The sequence below is a fragment of the Vanacampus margaritifer genome, chromosome 7 (genome assembly GCF_051991255.1).
Source record: "Vanacampus margaritifer isolate UIUO_Vmar chromosome 7, RoL_Vmar_1.0, whole genome shotgun sequence".
Taxonomy (NCBI): Eukaryota; Metazoa; Chordata; class Actinopteri; order Syngnathiformes; family Syngnathidae; genus Vanacampus; species Vanacampus margaritifer.
Window position 1 is genome coordinate 23397600 of NC_135438.1, and position 23314 is coordinate 23420913.

The 23314-nt window shown below is 41.2% G+C and overlaps 1 protein-coding gene across 2 annotated transcripts in view; it reads right to left on the reverse strand.

Annotated features, from left to right (window-relative positions):
* Nucleotides 1–4147: 4147 nt before the first annotated feature.
* The window catches only part of LOC144055470 (sodium/potassium/calcium exchanger 3-like), a 66900-nt gene continuing 47733 nt past the window's right edge, over nucleotides 4148–23314 (reverse strand). For both annotated transcript variants that reach the window (XM_077571465.1, XM_077571464.1), the window contains exons 7-17: nucleotides 15925–15999; nucleotides 15427–15452; nucleotides 15277–15330; nucleotides 12549–12679; nucleotides 9829–9989; nucleotides 9373–9631; nucleotides 9111–9277; nucleotides 8805–8919; nucleotides 7490–7602; nucleotides 7134–7199; nucleotides 4148–6985 (exon numbers count right to left, since the gene is read on the reverse strand). In XM_077571465.1, the coding sequence (XP_077427591.1) occupies nucleotides 6833–6985; nucleotides 7134–7199; nucleotides 7490–7602; nucleotides 8805–8919; nucleotides 9111–9277; nucleotides 9373–9631; nucleotides 9829–9989; nucleotides 12549–12679; nucleotides 15277–15330; nucleotides 15427–15452; nucleotides 15925–15999 (1320 nt within the window). In that variant the 3' untranslated portion in view covers nucleotides 4148–6832. The remainder of the gene's footprint in view (nucleotides 6986–7133; nucleotides 7200–7489; nucleotides 7603–8804; nucleotides 8920–9110; nucleotides 9278–9372; nucleotides 9632–9828; nucleotides 9990–12548; nucleotides 12680–15276; nucleotides 15331–15426; nucleotides 15453–15924; nucleotides 16000–23314) is intronic.

A 23314-nucleotide genomic window follows, 5' to 3' on the forward strand; every position in this document is an offset into this window, starting at 1 on the left:
CACACACACATTCACACACACATACACGCACTTGCATACTTTCCAGCAGACGTCCTCATTTTGCCTGTCGACGATAGAAACAACAGTTACTGTTGTGCTGTATGCAGTGATGATTCGCTGTGATGTTTCACGCGTTATGAACACAAAATAAGAAAAATTTGATGTTTTTGTGGTGCATCACCTTTCACTTTTCATCCTCCAATTAATTTCTTTGGATCCGCGTTTTGTGCCATTCTACCCTCTCGTGGTGGAGAAAAGCTACAAACGCATGGAAGATATGTATGGAGGTAAATATGGTGCAAAAGTAACTTATACCTGTAAAAAAAAAATGTAGTTGTGGTAAAAAAAAAAATTACCTGTAGAAAAAAGTATAGATTTGTAATTGTAGAAGTCGTGATTTGTATCTGTAAAAAAAATTGTGCCTGTAAAATTTTTTTTGTACCTGTACAATTTTTTTTACCTGTACAAAACAAATCGTACCTGTAGAAAAAAAGCGTAAATTTGTATCTGTAAAAGTCGTGATTTGTACCTGAAGAAATGACAACTTGTAGTCAAAGAAGTCGCCACTAGGAGTCACAAGTGTTTTTTCTGCTGCTCTCCAGTCACGTGACTTTTGCACCAAATTTCTTGCTACAGATGGTGCAAAACTGATTCGTACTTGTAGAGCTCCATGATTTGTACTCCTAGAGAAGAGGGCGAGCTCTGGAGGATTTGGGCGGGCTAAAGCTCAACCTCATTGGTTCAGCGAACGACAGTGGGTTGATCTCAAATGACGCCACATTTTCAAAGTCCAAAAATCCAAACAGAGTAGCCACACCAGTTGACCCGTCATTTTGGAAGAAGAGGACGTCTCAGGTGTGAAAATTTCAACATGGTTCAATATACAAACACCGTGTGGAACAGCTTAAATGTTGGTTGACATGCAGAGCACTCAAAGTGGCCAGAAAGAAAGAAGTTTTAGTATGAAGGTAAGATTTATTGTACGATCATAGTTCGTAATCCGGTACTAGTTAGCTCATCTCATGTTGTTAATTGCCATGAAAACTGAACACATTGAAGTCACGATTTTCATTTAAAGATTTGAAGCCTACCTTTGTACTGTGACTTTCTGTCCTGAATGTATTTCCTTTTACCCTGGGCCATTGTATTTTCATAGCTCTGAGACAGTGTAAACATACAATCAATAGCTTGTCCCAGCACTTTTTTAATATCTTAAAAAAAACCTACCTGTATACTTGAACTGAGATATATTAAACTTGACACCCTTTTATATGATGTGAGTTCATGATGACATATTTGCCGTTTTTATTTCAAAAGCCGATACTGTACATACAGTATCCCATGTGTTGTTAAAACAAGTTTTGCAGTGAAATTCAAATGATCATTCTTAACACTAAACATACACATTGGCAAATAAAAATAATGCAAAGGGGGCGAGGTCTTTTTGGTGCATTCACAATTCACCATGATGTATAAAGATAGTATGGAGGTAAATATGGTACAAAAGTAGCGTGTACCTGTAAAAAAACAAATCTAAAAATACCTCATAAACTGCTGCTTAGTGCTTAGATGTAAAAAGTACTATAGAGCTTGAAGTGTGTCTTCTGCCCAGATTTAGTCAGAACTGTTTTAATTTCCTCATTTCCTCAGTAGAGCTTTGTTCTGTGGATATATCCTCGCCTTGAGTGATATCGCTATCTCTGCCAGGTGTAATCATGACTGCATAACTTCCTCTATTCCTCAAAAGAGCCTTGTTCTGTGTCGCACGTCCGGTTAACTTTGTTGAGCTGTTTACTGGAAACTGTGTGGTACCGCCCTTCAAGATGGTATAAGAATGTTGTAAGTCCTCTGTAACTTCGCACTTGTGAGATGCTACAGCCATTGTCTGTAACTCACTTGTGCCCGGAACATTCTGTAGAAATAAAAGCTTTGAAGGAACTGTTCATCGATCACCAGCCTGTTTCCAGATAACCAACATTCTCACTACCCGAAAGAAAACGAACACGCAGAGGAAAAAGCTTATCTTCTAACAATTGGTCAGCAGACAGAACATCTTGCGCCAAAGTAATTAAAGGTAAGAGGACGTTTATCCTCCTAGTTGATTTTCTGTCTGTTGACTACTCCGAGACCTGTTTTCATGTCATTTAATTTGTGACTAAATTGTATATGAGATCTAAGTGAATTGATATTAGTAAATCTAAAATACAAGGTTGTTTCGTTCCATTATGGAATCTTAGAAACAAGAAATCCTAGTTTTTGGATTTTACCAAGACATTAAAAAAACGAGGTTGGCTCGTTCTATTTTAGAATCTTAGAAACAAGTCCTTGTTTATGGGGTAACGTTACGAAGAAATAAGCGCATAAGAAATAACTGAATGAAGAGAAATAAGAAAATAAGAAGTTTGAGTGGTTTTGATAAATTAGGATTCGAGTGCTTTCGTTTGGTCCTAGTGAAGTACTTTTGAATTAAGAGGAATAGTTCGACCACTTCTGAGAAATTAAGGCTCGGACACTTTTGTTTGGAAAAAAGCAAGTTTCTTTGAATAAGGAAAAAGAGAAGGCCTATGTGAAACTGTGGTACCACAAAAGACGTTAATGAAGTAACTAAAATAAAATAATAAATAATAATAATAAATAAATAAGGAAGTAAGTAAATAAATAAAAACTAAATGAAGGGAGAGTTTGATAGGGAAAGTGAATGGTTCGATTTGCGGCAAATACCACACCATTCTGAATAAGTGTTGCTGAGGAATGCATGTGACTGTGGATGAGGAAGTGTTGCGAGAATGGATGGTTTCCTACAATGTCTTCAACTGCGTGTTTGGTGACATTATTGAGAGAAACGGAAAAAAGCTTGTGTTAAAAGAGCGGCGGCTCTAAAATTGGAGAAAAAAAAATATACAGTATAATTAACAGGTTGTCTCCAAAAGGTAGAAAGGTGAGAGAGAATGCTAAGAAAGTTGTAGAAATGAAAGCGAGAGCAAGAATGATGGCGATGGGAACACGCAGCTAGAGGCCCTTCGAATGAGGAAGTGGAAAACAGGTTGTACATTGCTCAGTTACAGAATCAAGTAGCAAAATTAAAGTGTCATGTCCAAAATCTTTCAGGTGCCCACCCTGACTCCGTTCTGGACCGAACCAGAGGTCCTGAAGACCCCGAAGAATCTTCCAAAGGTCAGCTTTTCCTCCTCATCGGCCTGTGACTCGTTCCCAAATCTTGCAGGCACCCATGTTAGCTAACAAGCTACAGAACCCTATTGAATGTTTTACAAGATAACCTAAACCTATAACCAAAAGTGGACAGTACTCAGCTACTTGTATTTGAGTAACTTTTGAAAAAATTAGAGTATCTTTATTTTTTCTTGTACTTGAGTAACATATTCAAGTATCTCTTACTTATAGGGGTGTAGCAATATATTGCAATATTACAGCGCGCAATTCTCGAATCGATTCGATATGCGGCCGAAACATAAACATAACATTTTTTATGGGAATATTTAACAAAACGTCTTGCTTAGGGTTAGGATTCGCACATTAAGCATGGAAGAATGTTATATCAATGGAACATTAAGCCTTAATATTTTATTTCAGTGCTGTTAAAACATGAAACAGACTGCAACCTGTTTGTTAAATGCAGTGGCTCAGTTATAAGCCTGAATTTTCAGATGAATAAATTTTCATACAAATCTTACAGTGTACATGTACAAGTTTACTGATTAATATTTTCTAAATTTGAGTAAAAAAAATCGCAATAATCAATTCATAGATTCGTATTGGGATTAATCAGTATCGAATCGAATCGTGACCTATGAATCGTGATACGAATTGAATCGCCAGGTACTAGGGAATTCACACCCCTACTTACTATCATAATAAAATGAAAACAAAACGTTTTTACTGCGAGTGAATCTTTAAGCCGCTTTTTTTGTACAGGTTAAAAATAAAATGTTACAGGTAAAAAAACATTTTTACAGGTACAAATCACGACGTCTACAGATACAAATCTATACTTTTTTCTACAGGTACAACGTGTATAACAGGTATAAGTTACTTTTGCACCATATTTACCTCCATAGATATGTTGCTATTATGATGTACATATTGTATTTGGATTTGACATCAAAAGACAAATATGAGACAACAAATAAACTATTCAGCTTTTATTTTCAGGTATTTAGGTGAGAATGGCTTAAGAAAAATGCCAATTTTCTTTGAAAGTATAGCATAATATGTACATAAAAAGTATTTTTAAGTAAACACATCTAAGATTAATTCAATCACACAATGCTACAACTTTGCTTTTATAGAACAAAATTTAAAATATTTTAAAGACCCCACTGCGCCTAAGGTAGACATCCTCTACCCAACAAATCATTTTTGGTCCATGCAAATTTTGCATTTATGCATACTGTAATTTTGAACACAGGAGAATTACGGCAGTGGGTGCGGGTCATTTTACCAAACCTTAATATTTTCATATTTAGCTGTCAGAATCTCAAAATTAGTGACAGTATTTCACACCTGACAATGAGAATCTCTCTCCTCCCTCCATTGTAGTAGTACGGTATATGGACACATGAGTTGTCGACGTGCTGGAACCTGTCATTTTCATCCATGTCATATTATAAGCATAATACAGTATAATGAGTTATTGTATCCACCTTACACTGGAAGTGCACATTTGTGTTGTCAAAAATGTCATGACTCATTTTCAGCATTAAAGCTGCTTTCTGTAACAATTTGGCAATAAATATCTTTACAATAGCCTTTTTATTTAACCATTTATGACTGAAACATCTGCTAATTAGTAGATAAACACCTTAGTTGTTCACAATGAGTACCCATGCAAGCCTCTGGCCAAAAGTTTCCAGACTGGATTTGGGTTTGAATTTCCCACCCTCTCTCTGCAGATGTGAAGTCATGTGTGCATTGTGAACATGAGGGATGTGTGCAGTTTCATTTTTCGTCAATAGGTGGCAATAGTGATTCAAAATTGAATTTTCTGCTTGTTCAATATCTTTAAGAATTAAACAATCAAACCAATTTTTACGTAAATCTGTTTATTGCAAGAAGACTTTTGTATAGTGTCTTACTGGCTATTAATTCCTGCCCAGAGACTTGCGGCAACATTAAATTAAGACATACAAACAATGAGCATTGAAAATAATACATTGCTATAAATTAACTTACATCTAAATACTGCAAATATAATTGCTTGTTAGGAATTATTCCAACATCTGCTTATGGCAGCATATCTGTTTTAAATGTACAGAATGGTTACAACAGTGCTGAAAATATATTAAAATGAGTCATAAAATGTCAGTATTGAAAAAGAGGCATGCAAAGCGAGTAGCATTTATATTGGTTCTTCTTCTTTTCTTCTTCTGAAATAAACCAATAGAAGGGTTAACATTTCTGCTTGCTTTCAACTTGGCAACAAAATGTTCTAAACCTAACAATAAATTTGCTTTTCAGAATCCTCCATGACATCTTCCACATGTTGTTTAAAGACATGCTGAAAGTGGCAATACGGTTTACAAAAACGTGTCATTCGGCTCAAACACAAGCAGGAAAATGGCCACAAGCATTCTTCTATTGACAGCATCAATTCTAAGGGATGATATTACAAGCTTTGGATCATCCATCCATTATCTGAAGTGCTTATCCTGACCAATGACACAGAATTAAAGAGATAATACGTGAAAAAACAAAATGTCATTGTTGTCTGCATATGTCGTCATACAAGATTTCCATCCAAAATAAAATGGTGAAAACAACACAATGTATTTTCTGTTCTGACTTAGTACTATGATACATCTGTGGCAATATATTTCCAAGTTGTACAAAACATTTACAGTATAAAGTTATATTCTTAAATATAAACATCAAGTCATTTTCCAGATTCAATATTAGGTACAGTGCATCAGTTCCATAATCATCATCACCACTAGACATGATCTTTGAATAAATTAATTCATAAATAAATTATGATCATGTCTCCCCCAGTAAGATTAAGCAATGTCATTGGCACGCACGCACGCACGCACACACACACACACTTGTACATAATATTGTCTGAAAGCTTCTCCGGGTAAAGAGAGAGCATTTTTCAGTCCATTGCCTGCCAGTGACAGAATCCCAGTCAATAAAGTGTCAGTGCGAGATGCCACTTGCAGGGAAATCCCTTTCATATTTGGATTTCGCCAAAGGTCATAAAACACAAAATCCACAGGGATTTGCATGAAAATGTACAGAATTAGAACATTTGTAAATATTTTTAAACATCTACAGTTGCTGTGTCAGTGCAATGCGGGCGATGACAGCATGCCATGCCATCAGAAAAAAAAGGTTCAAACATTGAATTACAGTAGTGGCATACTTAACCTGTAGGCTATGCTGTGGAAAAAAATATCGCTGCCAATGGATCACCAATTTGTGCATAAGAGAAGTCCAGCTACTGCCATTTTTAATATATACAGAAAAATATGTTTTTTTTTGGTTTGTTTTTTTGTTTTTACACAGCAATACCTTGATTTTGCAGTTTTAACAAACAATCCAGCAAAAACTTCAAGTTTAATTTCTTGGACAGTCCGGCAGTTACAGTAGCAGCTTCTTTACCAACTGTAGGCTAACCGTTGGTGACGATTGAGTTTTCATGTCAGCCACAAATTTGATGCATTTCAAAGTAACATTTATGCAATGCGCTACTGTCCCTCCATGGTTCGTACTGCACCAACCATAAATCATTGGTGGCACAATCGTTTGCGGCAAGAGTAAAGTGAGGCCCCCGCTTCCCTTTGCCAGAGGAAAAAATAGCAGAGAACGAGCAAGGTCAGTGGATGTCTCGGCACATGGGGAGGTTGACGAAGATGAAGACGTTGAACTCAATGAGGACGGAGAAACACAGGAAAATGGCGTACATGATGAGGCAGGCCAAACCCAATTTCCAGTCCAAAGTCCATTTGTTCAAATGGACCCCAAAGACCTGCAGGTAGGGAAGATAATGCGAGACAATACAAATCAAATAAATATCAACTGTATTATTATTATTTTTTGATTAATCGATGCTAAACCAACACAAGACCACTACATTTTCAATGCTGCTTAGTATAAAACAAAGAAGACAAACTTACAGTAAAGAAGACTGAGGCCAGTAGGAGTCCAACAGAGAATATGAGACCCCTGCTGTTGAGATTGATCTGAAGAGACAAAAGAGAGCAATTCAAAGAAAGATGCAGTTATGCTCCTAAAATTATTACAATGTGTAGCCTCTTTACATAATCCTAATCTTTTCCCAAATAAGACTTTACAATCCTTTCAGGCAAATAACACCTTATAATGATGTGCAAAGTCCATTAAATCAATGAAATTCTATATTAACCTCCCTGCCGACAATTGGTGGTGTCCTACATAAACTTAGCTCTGTTCTATTCTGGTCAAAGTCCAGCAGAGTCTCCTCTGGGGGCATCTGACAACTTCAAGCACTCACAATGGAGCCGTAGTCGATGCAGAGTGTTTGCACTGCCCAGGGCAGGCCCAGGCCCACCAGGATGTCAAACACATTACTGCCTATAGAGTTGGAGATGGCCATATCCCCCAGACCTGTGGCAAGGAGAACAACACTGTCAAACTCTGAGAGACATTCTGCTATACTATATATATCTATTCATTTGATTGTGTTCTTCATATACACATACGCACAGTATATGTACAGCTATACATTTACACATACTATTCATTTTCAGTTTTGATTGACCTTCTTAGAGAAGTATTCATTTCAGAAAACATATGAAGTATGTATGAAGTAGTATGTATAAAGTATGAAGTAGTGCAGATGAGAGATATTTTTATAACCCTATTGTTAACCCACTGTATCTAATCGTTCGTTCATATGCTGCATGCACTGCCAATTAATATCATAATGTACCATAGAACTGGAATGCAAAATGAAAAGTAGGGCCCAATCGATATGCATTTTTTAAGGCAGATACCGACTTTTGGCAGAAATACAGATTACCGATTAATATTATTATTTATAATTTGAAATATATATATATAATCAGGGATTGTATTTTGTGCTGTCATTAAGACAAAAAGAAAATCCTTGCACGTTTGCATCCTTGAATTTTGAGGGGGGGGGGGAAATATTTGAATCCTTGAAATATCAACTTTAAATATAACTTGCAAGGACAATGACAAAATAAAAGTTAGAACGTGAAATAGGAATAGAATATACTCAAATATTAGCAACTAAAAAAACAGTAAGAACAAATACTGACTGTTCCTGTGCGTTTTGGCCTCTAGGGTCAGTGTGGTGCCTTGAATCCATGGCGTACACACTTTTCCGATTGAATTTTATTAAAATAACTCACACATTTGAATTTGTGCCTTTGCGTAGTGTTATCTTACCTGTGGGTATGTAATTTTATTTAAATATACAGTGGATTTTGTTGTGTGTTTAGTTTTACAGTTAACTCCAAATGGGGTGTCATCAAACAACTTAAAGAACGCTTAGGGACAACAGAATAACATACGCTACACACTTGCTAGTTGCTAATCATGATACGCAAGAAAAATGGTGCATTCAGGGTACTTTCACAGCGTCAGAAACTTTGTTTTTCTTCGATTATAACCTTTTAGGGGGAAAATAATTGGCCATTTGGCCCAATTGCCCGATCGTTTTGGCCGCTGTTTGAAGGGCAATAATCGGCCGATTATAATCGGCGGCCAATTAATTGGTCTGGCCCTAGTATTGCATTTATACTGTATATGTATTCATTGTGAGTGTTTTGGTGTAGGCATACCCTGCCTTGCAACTATAACACTGGCCATGCAGTCTGGGACGCTGGTGCCTGCTGCCAGAAAGGTGATTCCCATGATGACATCAGGGATGCCGAGTGTAAAGCCAATCACAGTCACCTGAAAACATTAGCGATAGTAACTGAATGCTAAAAGTTAAAATGCTAAAACACACTGCAGTGTTCCCAGAGGTGGGTATTCCATCACTACGGACAGATTATCTGTCAATTCGTCACTAACGGACACTCGATTGATAAATGACGAGATTGAATTTCTGAACACAACTCGTGTGTGAGTGACGCGGGACTGACCATCCAGACCATGACGTAGGAGAGGCCAGCGATCCAGATGGTAGCAGTGAAGAAGGTGACCATAAACCATTTCTCCCAACGCCGCTTGCCACAATTGGGCACGGTGAAGAAGAGGAGCAAAGACAATGGCCACATGGTTAACCACTTCAGCTTGTTGCACACACCCACTGACAGAAGAGAAGAATATAGCAGATACAGGTATTGTCAGTAGCATAAAAGACCAAACTAAGCGAACAGTTACCATTTGATTCCAAAACATCACCTGGAGCTTTAAAAGGCACCAACGGGCCTTCATTGCCATCTCCTCGCTCTCCTTCCCCATCATTCTCGTTATTCTCATTATCCTCGTTTTCATTCTCCATGCCAGATTCCAGTCGCTCAGATGTGTACCTCCCATTCAGGCCCTGCTCAGCACCACCATTCTCTAAGCTCCGCCTTCCCCGGGCCCTGGCTGCCGAATCTGAGTCGCCATTGGTGATGCGGTTCACTCGAGTCTCGCTGGTGTTGATCACTCTTTGTCTCTGGAAGTGATTAGACATAACAATACATCACCTTGCACTCTGGCTGTGACGATATTTGGACAAGCTAGCGTTAAACATGTATAGCTTTTAGATAGCACTGTAACGAGTTTATTAATTCCTCATAGTTATTTGTCTGAAGTAATAATTTAACAGTTTAGTTCATTTAATACAATAGTAAGACCACCAATTAAATAAACCTCATTGATAAGCATCCGGGAGGCCATTGTTAGTCGGGTTCTTGGAGAGAAATGACTGGTGATCATGATCCTCATGCCAGCTTCAGAGAAAGTCAGTTGGTGTGGGTATGCAGACAGGAGCTCGTCTACCATCAGAACAGATGGTTTATATGGAAAGTTTGCTGGGAAGACATTAAACATATAACATATGAGCTTGTCATATGAGTGTTCAAGTTCAATGAATTATGCATTTAAATATACCGTTGGCATCAGGCCGAAAGTCACAATTTGCTCAATTAAATATTTTTCCCAAAATCTATACTATTGATCAAGCTACACGTGTGGGTGCAATTTTATTTATTTTTTTTGTACAAATTATTGACTAATATAAAGTGTTGGAAATGCTTGCTTTCTTTGATGATGCAATGCTAATGGTTGAACATAAGAGCTCATTTCGGCCGCTTGTATCCGGGATCTTGTTCTTTCGGTCACGACCCACAGCTCATGACCATAGGTTAGGGTAGGAACGTAGATCGACCAGTAAATCGAGAGCTCCTTCTTTACCACAACGGACCGATACAGTCCGCATCACTGCAGAAGCTGCACCGATCCTCCTGTTGATCTTCCACTCCAACCTACCCTCACTCGTGAACAAGACCCCAAGATACTTGAACTCCTCCACTTGGGGCACTCCACCCTTTTCAAACTGAGGACCATGGTTTTGGATTTGGTGGTGCTGATTTTCATCCCAACCGCTTTACACTCGGCTGCAAACCGCTCCAGCGAGAGTTGGAGATCACGGCTTGAAGAAGCCATCATCACCACATCATCTGCAAAAAGCAGAGATGCAATGTTGAGGCCACCAAACCGGACCCCCTCAAGGCTGCCTAGAAATTCTGTCCATAAAAGTTATGAACAGAATCGGTGAAATAGGGCAACATTGGCGGAGTCCAACCCTCACTGGAAACTAATTACTGCCAGCAATGCGGACAAAACTCTGACATCGGTCGTACAGGGACCTAACAGCCCGTATCAGGGGGCTCGGTACCCCGTACTCCCGAAGCACCCCACAGGACTCCCCGAGGGACACGGTCAAATACCTTCTCTAAGTCCACAAAGCACATGTGGACTGGTTGGGCGAACTCCCATGCACTCTCAAGGATCCTGCCGAGGGTGTGTAGAGCAGGTCCACTGTTCCACGGCCGGGACGAAAACCACACTTCTCCTCCTGAATCCAAGATTCGACTTCCCGATGGACCCTCCTCTCCAGCACCCCTGAATATACCTTACCAGGGAGGCTTAGGAGTGTGATACCTCTATAGTTGGAACACACCCTCCGGTACCCCTTCTTAAAAAGGGGGACCACCACCCCGGTCTGCCAATCCAAAGGCACTGTCACAGATGTCCACGCGATGCTGTAGAGGCGTGTCAACCATGACAGCCCCACAACATCAAGAGCCTTTAGTGACTCTATGCAGATCTCATCCACCCCGGGGCCTTGCCACCGAGGAGCTTTCCAACCAGCTCAGTGACTTTGCCCCCAGATATAGGGGAGCCCACCTCAGAGTCCCAAGACCCTGATTCCTAAAAGGAAGACGTGTTGATGGAATTGAGGTCTTCGAAGTATTCTCCCTACCGATTCACGACGTCCCGAGTCAAGGTCAGCAGCACCCCATCTCCACTATACACAGTGTTAATGGCGCCTTGCTTTTCTCGACTGAGACGCCGGACGGTGGACCAGAATTTCTTCAAAGCCGTCCGGAACTCGTTTTCCATGGCCTCACCGAACTCTTCCAATGTCCGGGTTTTTGCCTCAGCGACCACAGAAGCTGCATTGCGCTTGGCCAGCCGGTACACCTGTCAGTTGCCTGCGGAGTCCCACAGGCCAAAAAGGCCCGATAGGACTCCTTCTCCAGCTTGACGGCATCCCTTACCGCTGGTATGCACCAGCGAGTTCGAGGATTGCCGCCACGACAGGCACCAACCACCTTACGGCCACAGCTCCGATCAGCCGCCTCAACAATGGAGGCGCGGAACATCCCCTGTCCTCGGGACAAGAGAGAAGTTCTGCCGGAGGTGGGTGTTGAAACTCTTTCTGACAGGGGATTCTGCCAGACGTTCCCAGCAGACCCTCACAATACGTTTGGGTCTGCCAGGTCGGACCTGGAGTTGAGGATGTCAAATTGAATTTGAATTGCACAAAGTGGAATTAAATTCATTGCAATTCTAAAAAATTCATTCACATCACACATCAGTGAGAATGAGACTTTTAACATACATGTTTCTTCCAAGGACAGAGATTAACATTATTAACATTAACATCATCAGAGACAGAAGTACGAAGACAAACCCTCCATCCATCCATCCATCATCTGAACCGCTTATCCTCATGATGGTCAAAGGCCTGCTGGAGCCTATGCCAGCTGTCTTTGGGCAGTAGGCGGGGTACACCCTGAACTGTCAGCCAATCACAGGGAACACACAGACAAACAACCATTCACACTCACAATCACAGGACATCTAAATTTACCTAATGTTGGAGAGCTTAGCAATTATTTCAAAGTCAGTGGATAACGAGGTTTACCTGCCGGTTGAGTAGAAGCACCTGTAGCTAAAGCCAAACTGTAGCAGCGTTTTTACTTTCTGGACTTGGATTTGACACCTCTGGACATGGCATATGTCACTAAATCCCACAGAAAGCAGTTTGGATGAAGCTGTCTTAAACAGATACACATGATTACCTTTCTTGAGCAGGACTGCGGTTGCATCACATGTGACATCTTCCAGATCAGTGCTTCCTGTTAACCCGTTGACCAGATTTATTGAGCTCTTCTTACGACGGTTGAAGTACCTCCGGACCCTGTTATTAAACCTGATAGAGAAAGATGGACAATACACTTGCATTGCACAGAACTTGACTCAATGGGCTGTTTGCACATAATGTGACATCATATCCATAGCAGATAATATGGTTGACCCTTTTCCGATGTTGTGCAATATGACAACCGTGTATTCTTTGTCTCAACTAAGCAGCAAAGTATGAGTTAAAAAAAAAATCCATGAAAAGTGCTGTCCCAATGTGCACATCATGATCCTCAAACATTCATGAAAAGGTGCTAAAGAAGTCTAGGAACAAAATTAACTGTACGTTTTGTATGGATCCAATGATAGCATTTGATTCTATACAATGCAAGATGAGGAAAAGCTATTAAAACGTCAGCAGCCCTACATTCACACTGTAAGTGCTCATGTGCTTCTTCAGGGATCTAAAGCAGAAAGTCAAGCCACTTACCCTGTCTGTTTTTATTTGACACTAATAATTAAAAAAAACTAAAATACTTAATACTTAAAAACATATAACGATAGACATATAGGGCACATAACACACTTTGGGGGGGAATGGGGTAGGGTGGAAATACCGTCTTCGCCCTACAACTCCCCTCCAATTTTAATGCACCACACAACTGTTTGCGCCATCGGTTGGGGCAGACCGCAGTATGGAGCAGTGCTGCGGTCCCCTGTCCGTGTGTCCCCCCCCCCCCCCCCCATTAATCTCTTTTAATGCACCACATACGCTCATTGACATGCCTGGGAGGCGGGTGGATCGGAGCAGGGGGATATCATTTCCCTCTGTTCCGGTTCACCTGCTCCCAATTTTAATGCACCACACACACACACTTATGTATATACACTGGGTGGGGTCACACTCAAGGTTTAGGGGTAGCCAGCTCGCCGACTGGCGAACTCAGTAACAGGGTTAGTTTTCACTTAGAACGTTGGGGTGACGACCGGGGCCTCTCCCCGCTGGGCCTGGGGTTCGGGGGTGCCGCCCGTCCTCCGGTGCCCCCATCTCCCCTTCTGCCCCCGGTGTTCCGCCCCTCCACGTGGTGGGGGGTGGGGTGGGCGCGGATGCCCTCTCCGCTCCGCTGCCCGGCCCCTCTTCGGCGCCGGTGCCTGGGTGCGGGGTGTCTGGGGATCGGGGGCTGCCGGTTGGTGGGGGTGGCTTGGTTGGGGGGTGGGTGGGGGACGGGTGCGTCTGGGGGTGGCTGGGGCTGGGTTGGGGTGGATGGCGGGGGTGGATGGGGGCCGGGGGGGAGCGGGGGCTGTGGACCGGTGGGGTGCCTGGCGGGCCTGCAGTGCCCCGTCCTGCTGCGTTGGGTTGGGGGCGCGGGCCGCGTTGGGGTGGGGGGCGCTCCTGCTCCTGGGTTTACTCTCCGGCCGGTGGCCCCTGCGGGTCCTTTGGCGCTACCGCGGCCTGGGGGGCCATGAGGTGTTGCGCTTGCTCTGTCCTGGCGGGGGTCGACGGCTCCCCTCTTTGGTGGAGATTTTCATGCATGCCAGATCCACCACACCAGCATCTACCGAAACTCAGACACAATCTGCTTCTTCCTCAGGTCATTGAATCGGTGGAGGCTGGTGTCTGTGGATCTCACTCTGCTTCGTCTGTCCTTCCTACCTTTCCTCAGTCTCTCCTTTGGGCCCTTGAGGTCTCCCTGATTTGTTGGAATTCAGATGTCTCTGGGGTTAACTCATTCAAACCCCAAAACGTATTAAATAGTTTTTTGTTTTGTTTTTAAACCTTGTCCTGCACTCCCAAAAATGTATTTATACTTCATTTTTATGTTTTATTATGCTTAAGCATACAGTAGGCTTTGATGCAGCTTTTGACATGAAGCAAACACTAATATATTTACCACACACTTTATTTTATAGCATATTAACTCATTCAAACCCCAAAACGTATTAAATGAAAAAAAAATTTAAACTTTGTCCTGCACTCTCAAAAATGTATTTATACTTGTGTTTTTTTCTTCTTCATTTTTATGTTTTATTATGCTTAAGCATACTGTAGGCCTCTGATGCAGCTTTTGACATGAAGCAAAGTTAATTATTACAAAAAACGGCCAGCGGGTGGCAGCAGAGTATAAGAGATCAACCAGGGCCATGTTGCAACAAGCTTTATTCCAACAGGTTTGTAAATAATGATGAAACTTAGCTATATTCTAATGCTAATTGCTGCAAAACGGAAGCAGATACAGTTGTACTTTTTGTCCTGATGAAAGGAGATACTCAAATCTTTCTTTTGGTAGGTTTCATGTTTTTATAGCAATAGGACAGAATATTCTGTGGGCCTTGCAAAATCTGTCAAAATCCAGTAAAACAATAGCCGGGAGCGAAGGGGGTTGCTTCAGTGAAAATAGCTGAGAGTAAATGAGTTCATAACCTATATCTAACATCACCACACCTTTAGGGTCAATATTGACTTCTTCATATCTGTGGAAGAAGATGCGTACAATAAAGCCCCCTCTAATTTGCTGCTTTGGGCTAGTCCTGTGAAAACCATGTGCTGAATAACGTGTATATTATACAATATTTTTTAATACTGGAAAAAGACTTAGCTGAATTTCAGCGACGGCAGATTCAGTGCAAAGAATCTAATCGGCAGATTGAAGTTTGAAGGAGACTCACTTCATGATGAGGATGTAGATTGCATACATTAGAACCAGGACGAGGGACTCCCACCTTCAAACAAGCATATGCAACAAATCAAGTTATTCTCAATAATCAATACTATCATTCAAAATAAATGAACAAATATTTGTTTGTTTGTTTTCTCACCAGCACACCTTTTCATCATAGATGAACTAGAGAAGCACACAGAAAAATGGGAACTTTTATCTCATTTTAATTGACAAAAAGGCAAAGTCTGTCATTTATTGTCAGAAAATGACAAAAGCAAACACTGTATTGAACAAAATACTGAATTAATCAGCCGCTGTCAGTGGGTGCAATTTCAGGCCAATCCTAATATTCACTTTAACTTTTCGAGGTGAACTTAATTCTCTCAAAATTTGAGAAACAGTTCAACATTTGTCTACTTTTTGCACAACTTGCTGTTGTCTAACAGAGAAACTGAACGGCCAAATTCACAACAGGTGTTACCCTGAAATTTCCCCCTAAAAGCAGATTGCAACAGCTTTTTATTTTAGTAGTTTATTGTGCTTATTTGCCATTATATGCTTTTCATACATTTAAAACCAATTGTTAATTTTAATGTAACAGAGGTCTAGGAGTCTAATGCATGAAATTAGAAGGGTCCCAAAGGGAGTTTCTTACCGCAATAAGGGCTGTGATAGAAAAGGTATAGTAAACCGAATCTCGAAGAAGAGCCCAGTGAGAGAGCTTCACAGCCTAGAGGAATACAGAGAAAGACACTTGTATTGTAAAACAGCTAGTGTTTTTTTTACACATACATTTTTAGCATGATGTAAACAGAAGGATTGTTAAACTAATCGCAAAGCCAAGGGCAGTGTATACTATCCTATATAAAAATGATGCTTAAGAATTTTTGAGTTACAATTGAAAAGATGAACCAGCATCATGACTACAGTGGTGCTTCAACTTTGTGTTTCCCGAACAGTTGTCATGCTGAGATTGGGAGTCAAAAGTCACATCTTGAAGGTGCCAATCCTGGATATGTATGGTGAAAGACTAAAATGTAAAAGAATAGCAAACTTGAAAATATGTACTCATATTTATTTGATTTCTTAGGCAATTTGCAAAAAAAAAAAAGTTCACGTCTTTCATCTCATAGCTTTCATCTCACCTACCCCAGAAACACCCTCTCGATTGAAATATGTGATGCTGTATATCAGCACTGATTGTTTTTTCTGGTTTGAGTCATGACTCGAGCATTAGCATTCTGGATGCTGTCTTTTAGCTTGTTTTGAGAGCCTGGTGTGCAGGCCATTACAGTAGTCAGCCCTGCTGTAGACAAACGGATGGATTAGTCTCACTGAGTCCAATTTAGACTCTATTCATAAGAATTTGGCAATGTTTTTTAGATGGTAAACAGGCTATTTTGGAATACATAGATCTTTGTTTAAAATGATGTCATTGTTTTGGGGGGAAATTTGATGCGTCAAATGCACGAGTGGTATCGGTACTTGGTATCGGTATCTGTGACTACTCGAGAGTTGAGTCCAGTAATTTCTGGACTATAAGCCTCTACTTTTTTCACTTGCATTCGATCGTGCAGCTAATACAAAGGTGCAGCTTATCAATCAATTCACATTCGCAAGAGCATCAGGAAGAGCAAAACAAACCAAGTGAGCCCAAATACATTAGGAGAGACAGCGAGACAATTTGCACTCTCATTATGGAAAAGAAAGTAGCGGGAACCCGGTGCGGTAACATTAAAACACCCGCGGCTTATAGTCAGGTGCACCTTATAGTCCAGAAATTGCTGTACTCGTACTGGTATCGGCCTGAAAAATTGTGGTATTGAACAAACCTAACCATATTATCAGGTTTTAGAGAGGGAGTCTCAAGGTGACCGATAAAACTTTTGTTGAGTTTTTATGGGCCACAGACAATAATTTCAGTTTTGTCTGATTTTAGCTAGACAAAATTGCTTTGTTGTTTCACACACTGATCTGTTAGATGCAGAGTAAATCTATACACCTGTGTTCACCTGCTGTCAGAAGAAGCAAGTAAAGGTTGGACCAGTCAAGTTAACTCTGTACTTCAGAAAATGGGAAGAAGTATGGGCATGATCAAATATAGTAAAAAAAATGTATTCCTCAGTGGTCAGCCAAGCAGCTAGTTCAATCTTTGGTACTTTCATATTTGGATTATGCATCAGTGGTGTGGTCAAACACGAGTGAAAGTAATTTAAATAAGTTACAGGTTGCTCAAAATAGAGCAGCAAGAATTGTTGGGTTGCCCATACCAAACAAATGTGATAACAATGCATTGTAACTTGGCTTGGTTAAAAGTTACATGCAGATTTAGATATTTTTTTTATATCATTTATTAGGAATAATATTTTAACAAACATGCCAGAAATTATTTATGGCAAAGTTTCTTTTTTCTTCTTCTTCAGATTATCATGGTTATGGCACACATCAGGTTAATGAAGCAAAAGGTGTGTATTGCCTTCATGTAGAACAAATCAAAAGCAGCGAACTGTATTTTATCTCGCTAGGGTTGCATGGTTACCTGGATTTTTGTTATTAGAAAATAACAAGAGAAGTTTTAAAAAGAAGATGAAACTTTTTATGTTTACACAATATTAATTAATATGAGACTATAAATATTATGTGAGCATTGTATCAATGAGTTAAAGTGTTGGATTGGTAAATTAATTTATATTGGGGATAATTGTAAAATAATTGGAGCATATTTATTTTGATTGATTTACAAATATTATGTATGTATTATTTAATGTTATTTTACTGCATTGACCTTTCATTTATTTTTGTTATTGTTTAGTGTGTTTGTGAGTGTATGTGTGTATATGTTTATATGGAAAATACCCCAGGAAGATTGTCAGGAGCTAATGGGGCTCTCAATAAACGAAACAAAACGAAAAATAGGGTCCTGACTCCCAAGGATTAATGTTGGGTCTGATATTACAGATCCCCTTAGTTACCGACCGTGCACAAAGGAAAAAGGAGGCAGAAGCTGCTGCTTTGTCTCAATGCAACCGCGGCTGGGGAGAGAAGGGGAGACGCGAGACCTTAACTCACGCTCGGCTCCGTCCGACTCCCTCTCCTCCCCCGGCCACCTCGTCGCTTTTATTACAGTTAAGTTTCAGTTTCGTTTCATATAAACATGGTTAAGTTTCTGTTTTCATATGTCATGGAAAAACACAAAACAGTTTGAGAAAGTTGAGCCGCGCCTTAGGCGCCGCCTCTAAACGACAGTTGATAATATAAAAACATAAAAATATATACAGGATATTCTTTAAAATACACATAATGTTAAGACTACTGTTTTAAGCAACTTCACATTCCCTCCTGTTGTGGATTTAAAAGGACATCAGTAAATACTAAAACAATTAAGTTTTCTCAGTATTACTTCATTAATAGATTCACAACATTTGAACCATTCTCAGGAAATGGCGAAAACCCTTAATTTAAAGGGAAAAAATTCCATAACTCCCCCACCGCACGGTGACGAGAACCTCTTGGTCTGAGAATGGAACTGGATTTGAAGTTAGGAAAACACAATAAAATGAGGGTCACACTTTTGTGTCGGTCTCCACAGTGTCAACATAATCCTCTACGCGTAGTAAGTTATATTGATACATCTGGGCCACGAACATACGGGCGACTAACCTCTTAGACATTGGGACAATACAGCAGGAACAAATAACACATAATAAGATAAACATTATAATGATCAAAGTCCAAACAATGTCTGAAAAAGGGTCATCTTCTCCTTTGTTCTTCTTCTTTTTGACAAGAATCAGGGGGTAATCCCTTATCTGAGTTCGGTGACCTTTTTGCAGTGACTCTGGTGGATCCACGTCTCTCTCTCAGCGATTTTGAGAGCGGTGGGTGTGGTCAGGAGAACAACGAATGGGCCGTCCCAGCGTGGGCTCGACCATGTTTTCCTTTTTATCACCTTCACCAACACCAGGTTACCCGGGGTCACCGTTTCCTGTGCAGGGGGAAGAGAGGTAGAGGGCAGATCATTTGCTCTTGACACAGTCCGTTCTTTAAACAAGTCACATAACCATTTAGTCAGTGGATCTGCCTCTCCTGTTTTGTCTGACCATGGCTGATTTTCCCATAAGGGGAGCACAAAGGGTCTGCCTGTTACTGCCTCAAAGGGCGTGATCCCTTGTGGGTTTGGCGTTATTCTCATGTAAGTTTTTACTAGAGATAAACACTCAGGCCATGGTTTTTTGGTTTCTTCCATGGTCTTTTTGAGTCTTAGTTTAATAGTACCGTTGGTCCGTTCAACTAAGCCTGCGCTCTGTGGATGATATGCACAATGATTTTTTAGGGTGATCCCTAAGTGGATGGCCATATTGTCAACGATGGTATTTACAAAATGGCTACCGTTATCACTCCACAAGACTCGTGGAATGCCATGTTCTGGTATTATGTGTTTACAAATAGCTTTAGCTACTGTGAGGGCGTTTGGATGTTTTGAAGGAACAAGTTCAACCCATTTAGTTAGTGAGTCTACTAACACTAAACAGTACTTGTGCTGACCACTTCTGTGTAGTTCAATAAAGTCCATGTGTAAAACTTCAAATGGGTAGGAGCCCACTGGGCATTTCCCTCTCTGTGGTCTTAAGTTTCCCTGAGCATTGTGACGACAACACACCATACATGACCTACAAAAAGTTTTAAAATAGGTTTGTAAGCCCTGTGGTATTGTCATTGTCTGTTCTACCATAGATATCATCCCTCCTGTTGAGACATGGGACTTCCCATGACTCAATGTGGCTACTGCGTGGAACAGACTGCGGGGGATGACTGGTCGGTCTTCTTTGTGGTAGAGGCCTTCTGGGGTGAGTTCAATGTTCATCATTTTCCATAGTGTTTTTTCTTTGTCTGGAGCGTTGTTTTGCATGTCAATTAGTACTTGTTTTGGAATGTTGTTGCGTTGTTGTGTTTCTTTGTGGTTGGCGAGCATGACGATCTTTGTTTTGTCTTGGCCTGCTTGCTTGGCTGCCAAATCTGCTTTTGCATTTCCTACAGAAACGGCGTCTTTTGCTGAGGTGTGAGCTTTGCATTTGCATACCGCTATTTTGGAGGGTAGCAGTACAGCGGCCAAAAGGTCAGTGAGTAATTTGGCGTGTTGAACAGGTTTTCCTGTTGATGTTTTCATTCCTCGTCGAGCCCACATGGCGGCAAAGATGTGCAATGTCGAGTGGGCATATTGGCTGTCGGTCCAAATTGTTACTGCTTTGTCTTTGAATAATTTACATGCTTCTGTTAGCGCGATGAGTTCTGCTGCTTGTGCTGACAGATTTCCTATTAATCGTCCGCTCTTCAGTGTCTTTTGTTGTGTGACCACAGCATAGCCTGTGTTAGTGTTGCCTAGTTCATCTTTGCTTGAGGAACCATCTACAAACACTGCTTCTCCTTCTTGTAAGGGTGTGTCTAACAAATCTCTTCTTGGTTTGCAGATTTCCTCGGTGGCTTCTGTGCAACTGTGTGGTGTCCCATCTGTCTCCACTGGGAGGAGACTTGCAGGATTGAGAGTGCTGCATCTCTTGATGGTAAGATGGGGTTGGGACAACAGTACAGCTGTTAGGCCAAGATGTCTTGCTGGTGAGAGAAATGACATCTTTGTTTGAGTCAAAAGAACATCTACTGAGTGTGTTACTAGTAGAGTGGTGGGATGGAACAACACCAATTCGGCGGATGCTTGGACAGCCATTGCTGCGGCACACACTGCTTGGACACACTGGGGCAGGGCTCTGGCGACAGCATCAAGTTTCTTTGAGTAGTAGACCACTGGTCGCATTTGTGTACCATGTTGTTGGAGTAGGACGGATGTCATGAATCCGTCTTTGCAGTCCACTGTTTGGGTGAACAGTTTCTTGTAGTCGGGTAGGCCCAAGGGGCCTGTGCTTGTGATGGTCTGTTTTATCTGATTGAACTTCTCATTAGCTTCTTTCGTCCATGTGATGGGATCGGCCAGGGCGATGTCTTCTTGGTAAATTAAATCCACCAGTGGTTGCGTTATTTCGGCGAAGTCCAGAACCCATAGACGGCAAAAGTTCACTAGGCCTAGGAAGGCCATCATCTGTCTTTTGGTCTTTGGTTTGGGGGCATCAAGGATAGCTTGTTTCCGATCAGAGGTTAGTTTTCTTCCTTCTGCCGATATGATGTGACCTAAGAAAACTACTTCGGTCTGAGTCCACTGTAGTTTGGTCAGTGAGGCTTTGTTTCCTGTCTTTGCCAGGTGTTGACACAGTTTCACTGCTTCTTCTTGATTTTCTTCTCTGGTTGGACTGGCGATGAGAATGTCATCTACGTAAATCAAGATTTGAGTGGTTTCACTGTGTTCATGGAGGCTCAGACAGTTGTTGATTTCTTGAGAGAAAATGGTGGGGCTCTCTGCATAGCCTTGGGGTAGTCTCGTATAGGTGTACTTCTTTTGATTAAAGGTGAAACCAAACCAATGACGGGCAGACTCGTGCAATGGGATGGAAAAGAAGGCGTTGCTTAGATCAATTACTGTGAACCATTTCTGTTGTGGCTTCAGCGCATTGAGTAGAGTGTGGGGGTCGGGGACGCAGGGGGCTCTCTGTTTTACTGCCTGATATACGGCTCTTAAGTCGTGGACCATTCGCCAGGTCGTGGTGTCTGCTTTCTTTACTGGAAAGATTGGAGTGTTACAAGTTACCTTGGGGGCTTCTATGAGCACTCCAGCTTTTACCATGTTCATGATTACTGGTGTGATTCCTTCTTTGGCATCAGTTTTGAGTGGGTATTGATTGATTCGTGGGTGATAGTTTGTTCTTGGTTCAATTGTTACTTCTGTGGCTGTGGTCATTAGGCCCACATCGGTTTTTGACGCTGACCACAGCTGAGGTGGTATTTGATCCATGGCGTCTTTTAGTGCCAGGATCGTGGTTTCCTCCGGATGTCATGTACTTAGGTGGGTGCTGGGGACAAATGTTGTCACCCAGTTTAGTTTTTTCCTCCGTTGGTCTTATCTTCATCTGGTACATTTTTCTTTCTGTCTTTTCCTTTTTTCTTTTCTCACTTTCCAAAATGCTTTCTGCCCTCATTTTACACTGTTTTATCCACACTTCAACAGCACGTAGTTGTGCTTCCAATTTTTCTACATTCTTTCCCTTTTTAATCTTCTTTGCTCTTTTCTCCACTAAACTTTTCTTAACTTCCTCTTTGTTCCTGACATCTCTCAAAGACGGGTTAAAATCATACTTGGTCACCCAGGATTCCAGATACTTGCACGCATTAGCGTCAAAGCTTGCAATAAACTTAACATCCTGGTGTTGTTCTATTTCTTTTCTCAATGACTGGCCCATTGTTTCTACTCCGGAGCGGGCAGCAGTTACTCCCTTTCCTTATCACAAACACACATACAGTACACACACACACACACACACACAAACACACACACTCAGTCTTTTCTGTGGTGCACCATTTTCTAATTTAAAACCATGTTTTGTGTTTTAGGCGATTATTTTTAATCGCAGTCAGTTCTGTTCTGACCTGATAAATCTTAGTTATATTGAACACAGATATTTTGGTCAACAATGAGTGGGGAGGTATAAATTATTACGTATTTACGGCAACGTTTAATTTCCTCTACCCGGGCACCCGAAAACTACACTTTTATTTAACAAGTTAAAAACTAGTCAATAAAAGTATTATGGATCTCATCTAATAAAACCGTGATCCCTTTGATGCCCGGATCATATATACCATGGGTTTTTCTATCTTCACGGGCCAACGCCCAAGCGCTTTGCTTTTACTCCCCACTTTTCTATTTTATGTTACTTCTACAGTATATTTAGTGTTCCTTTTTCAAACTTTTGTGTAAATCGTGATAATTAAACAGCATAATACCTGTTAGTCCTCGGTGCCGGTCTGGTTCGCAGGACCCGGTGTCCGGGCGAACGGCCGGGGCCGGAGCGGGGAGACCCGTCCCGCAAGGGCAGACGCTGTCGACAGATTCTCGGTGTCCTCGGTTCGGCGGCGGTCGTCCGTCCAGATGCAGGTCCCAG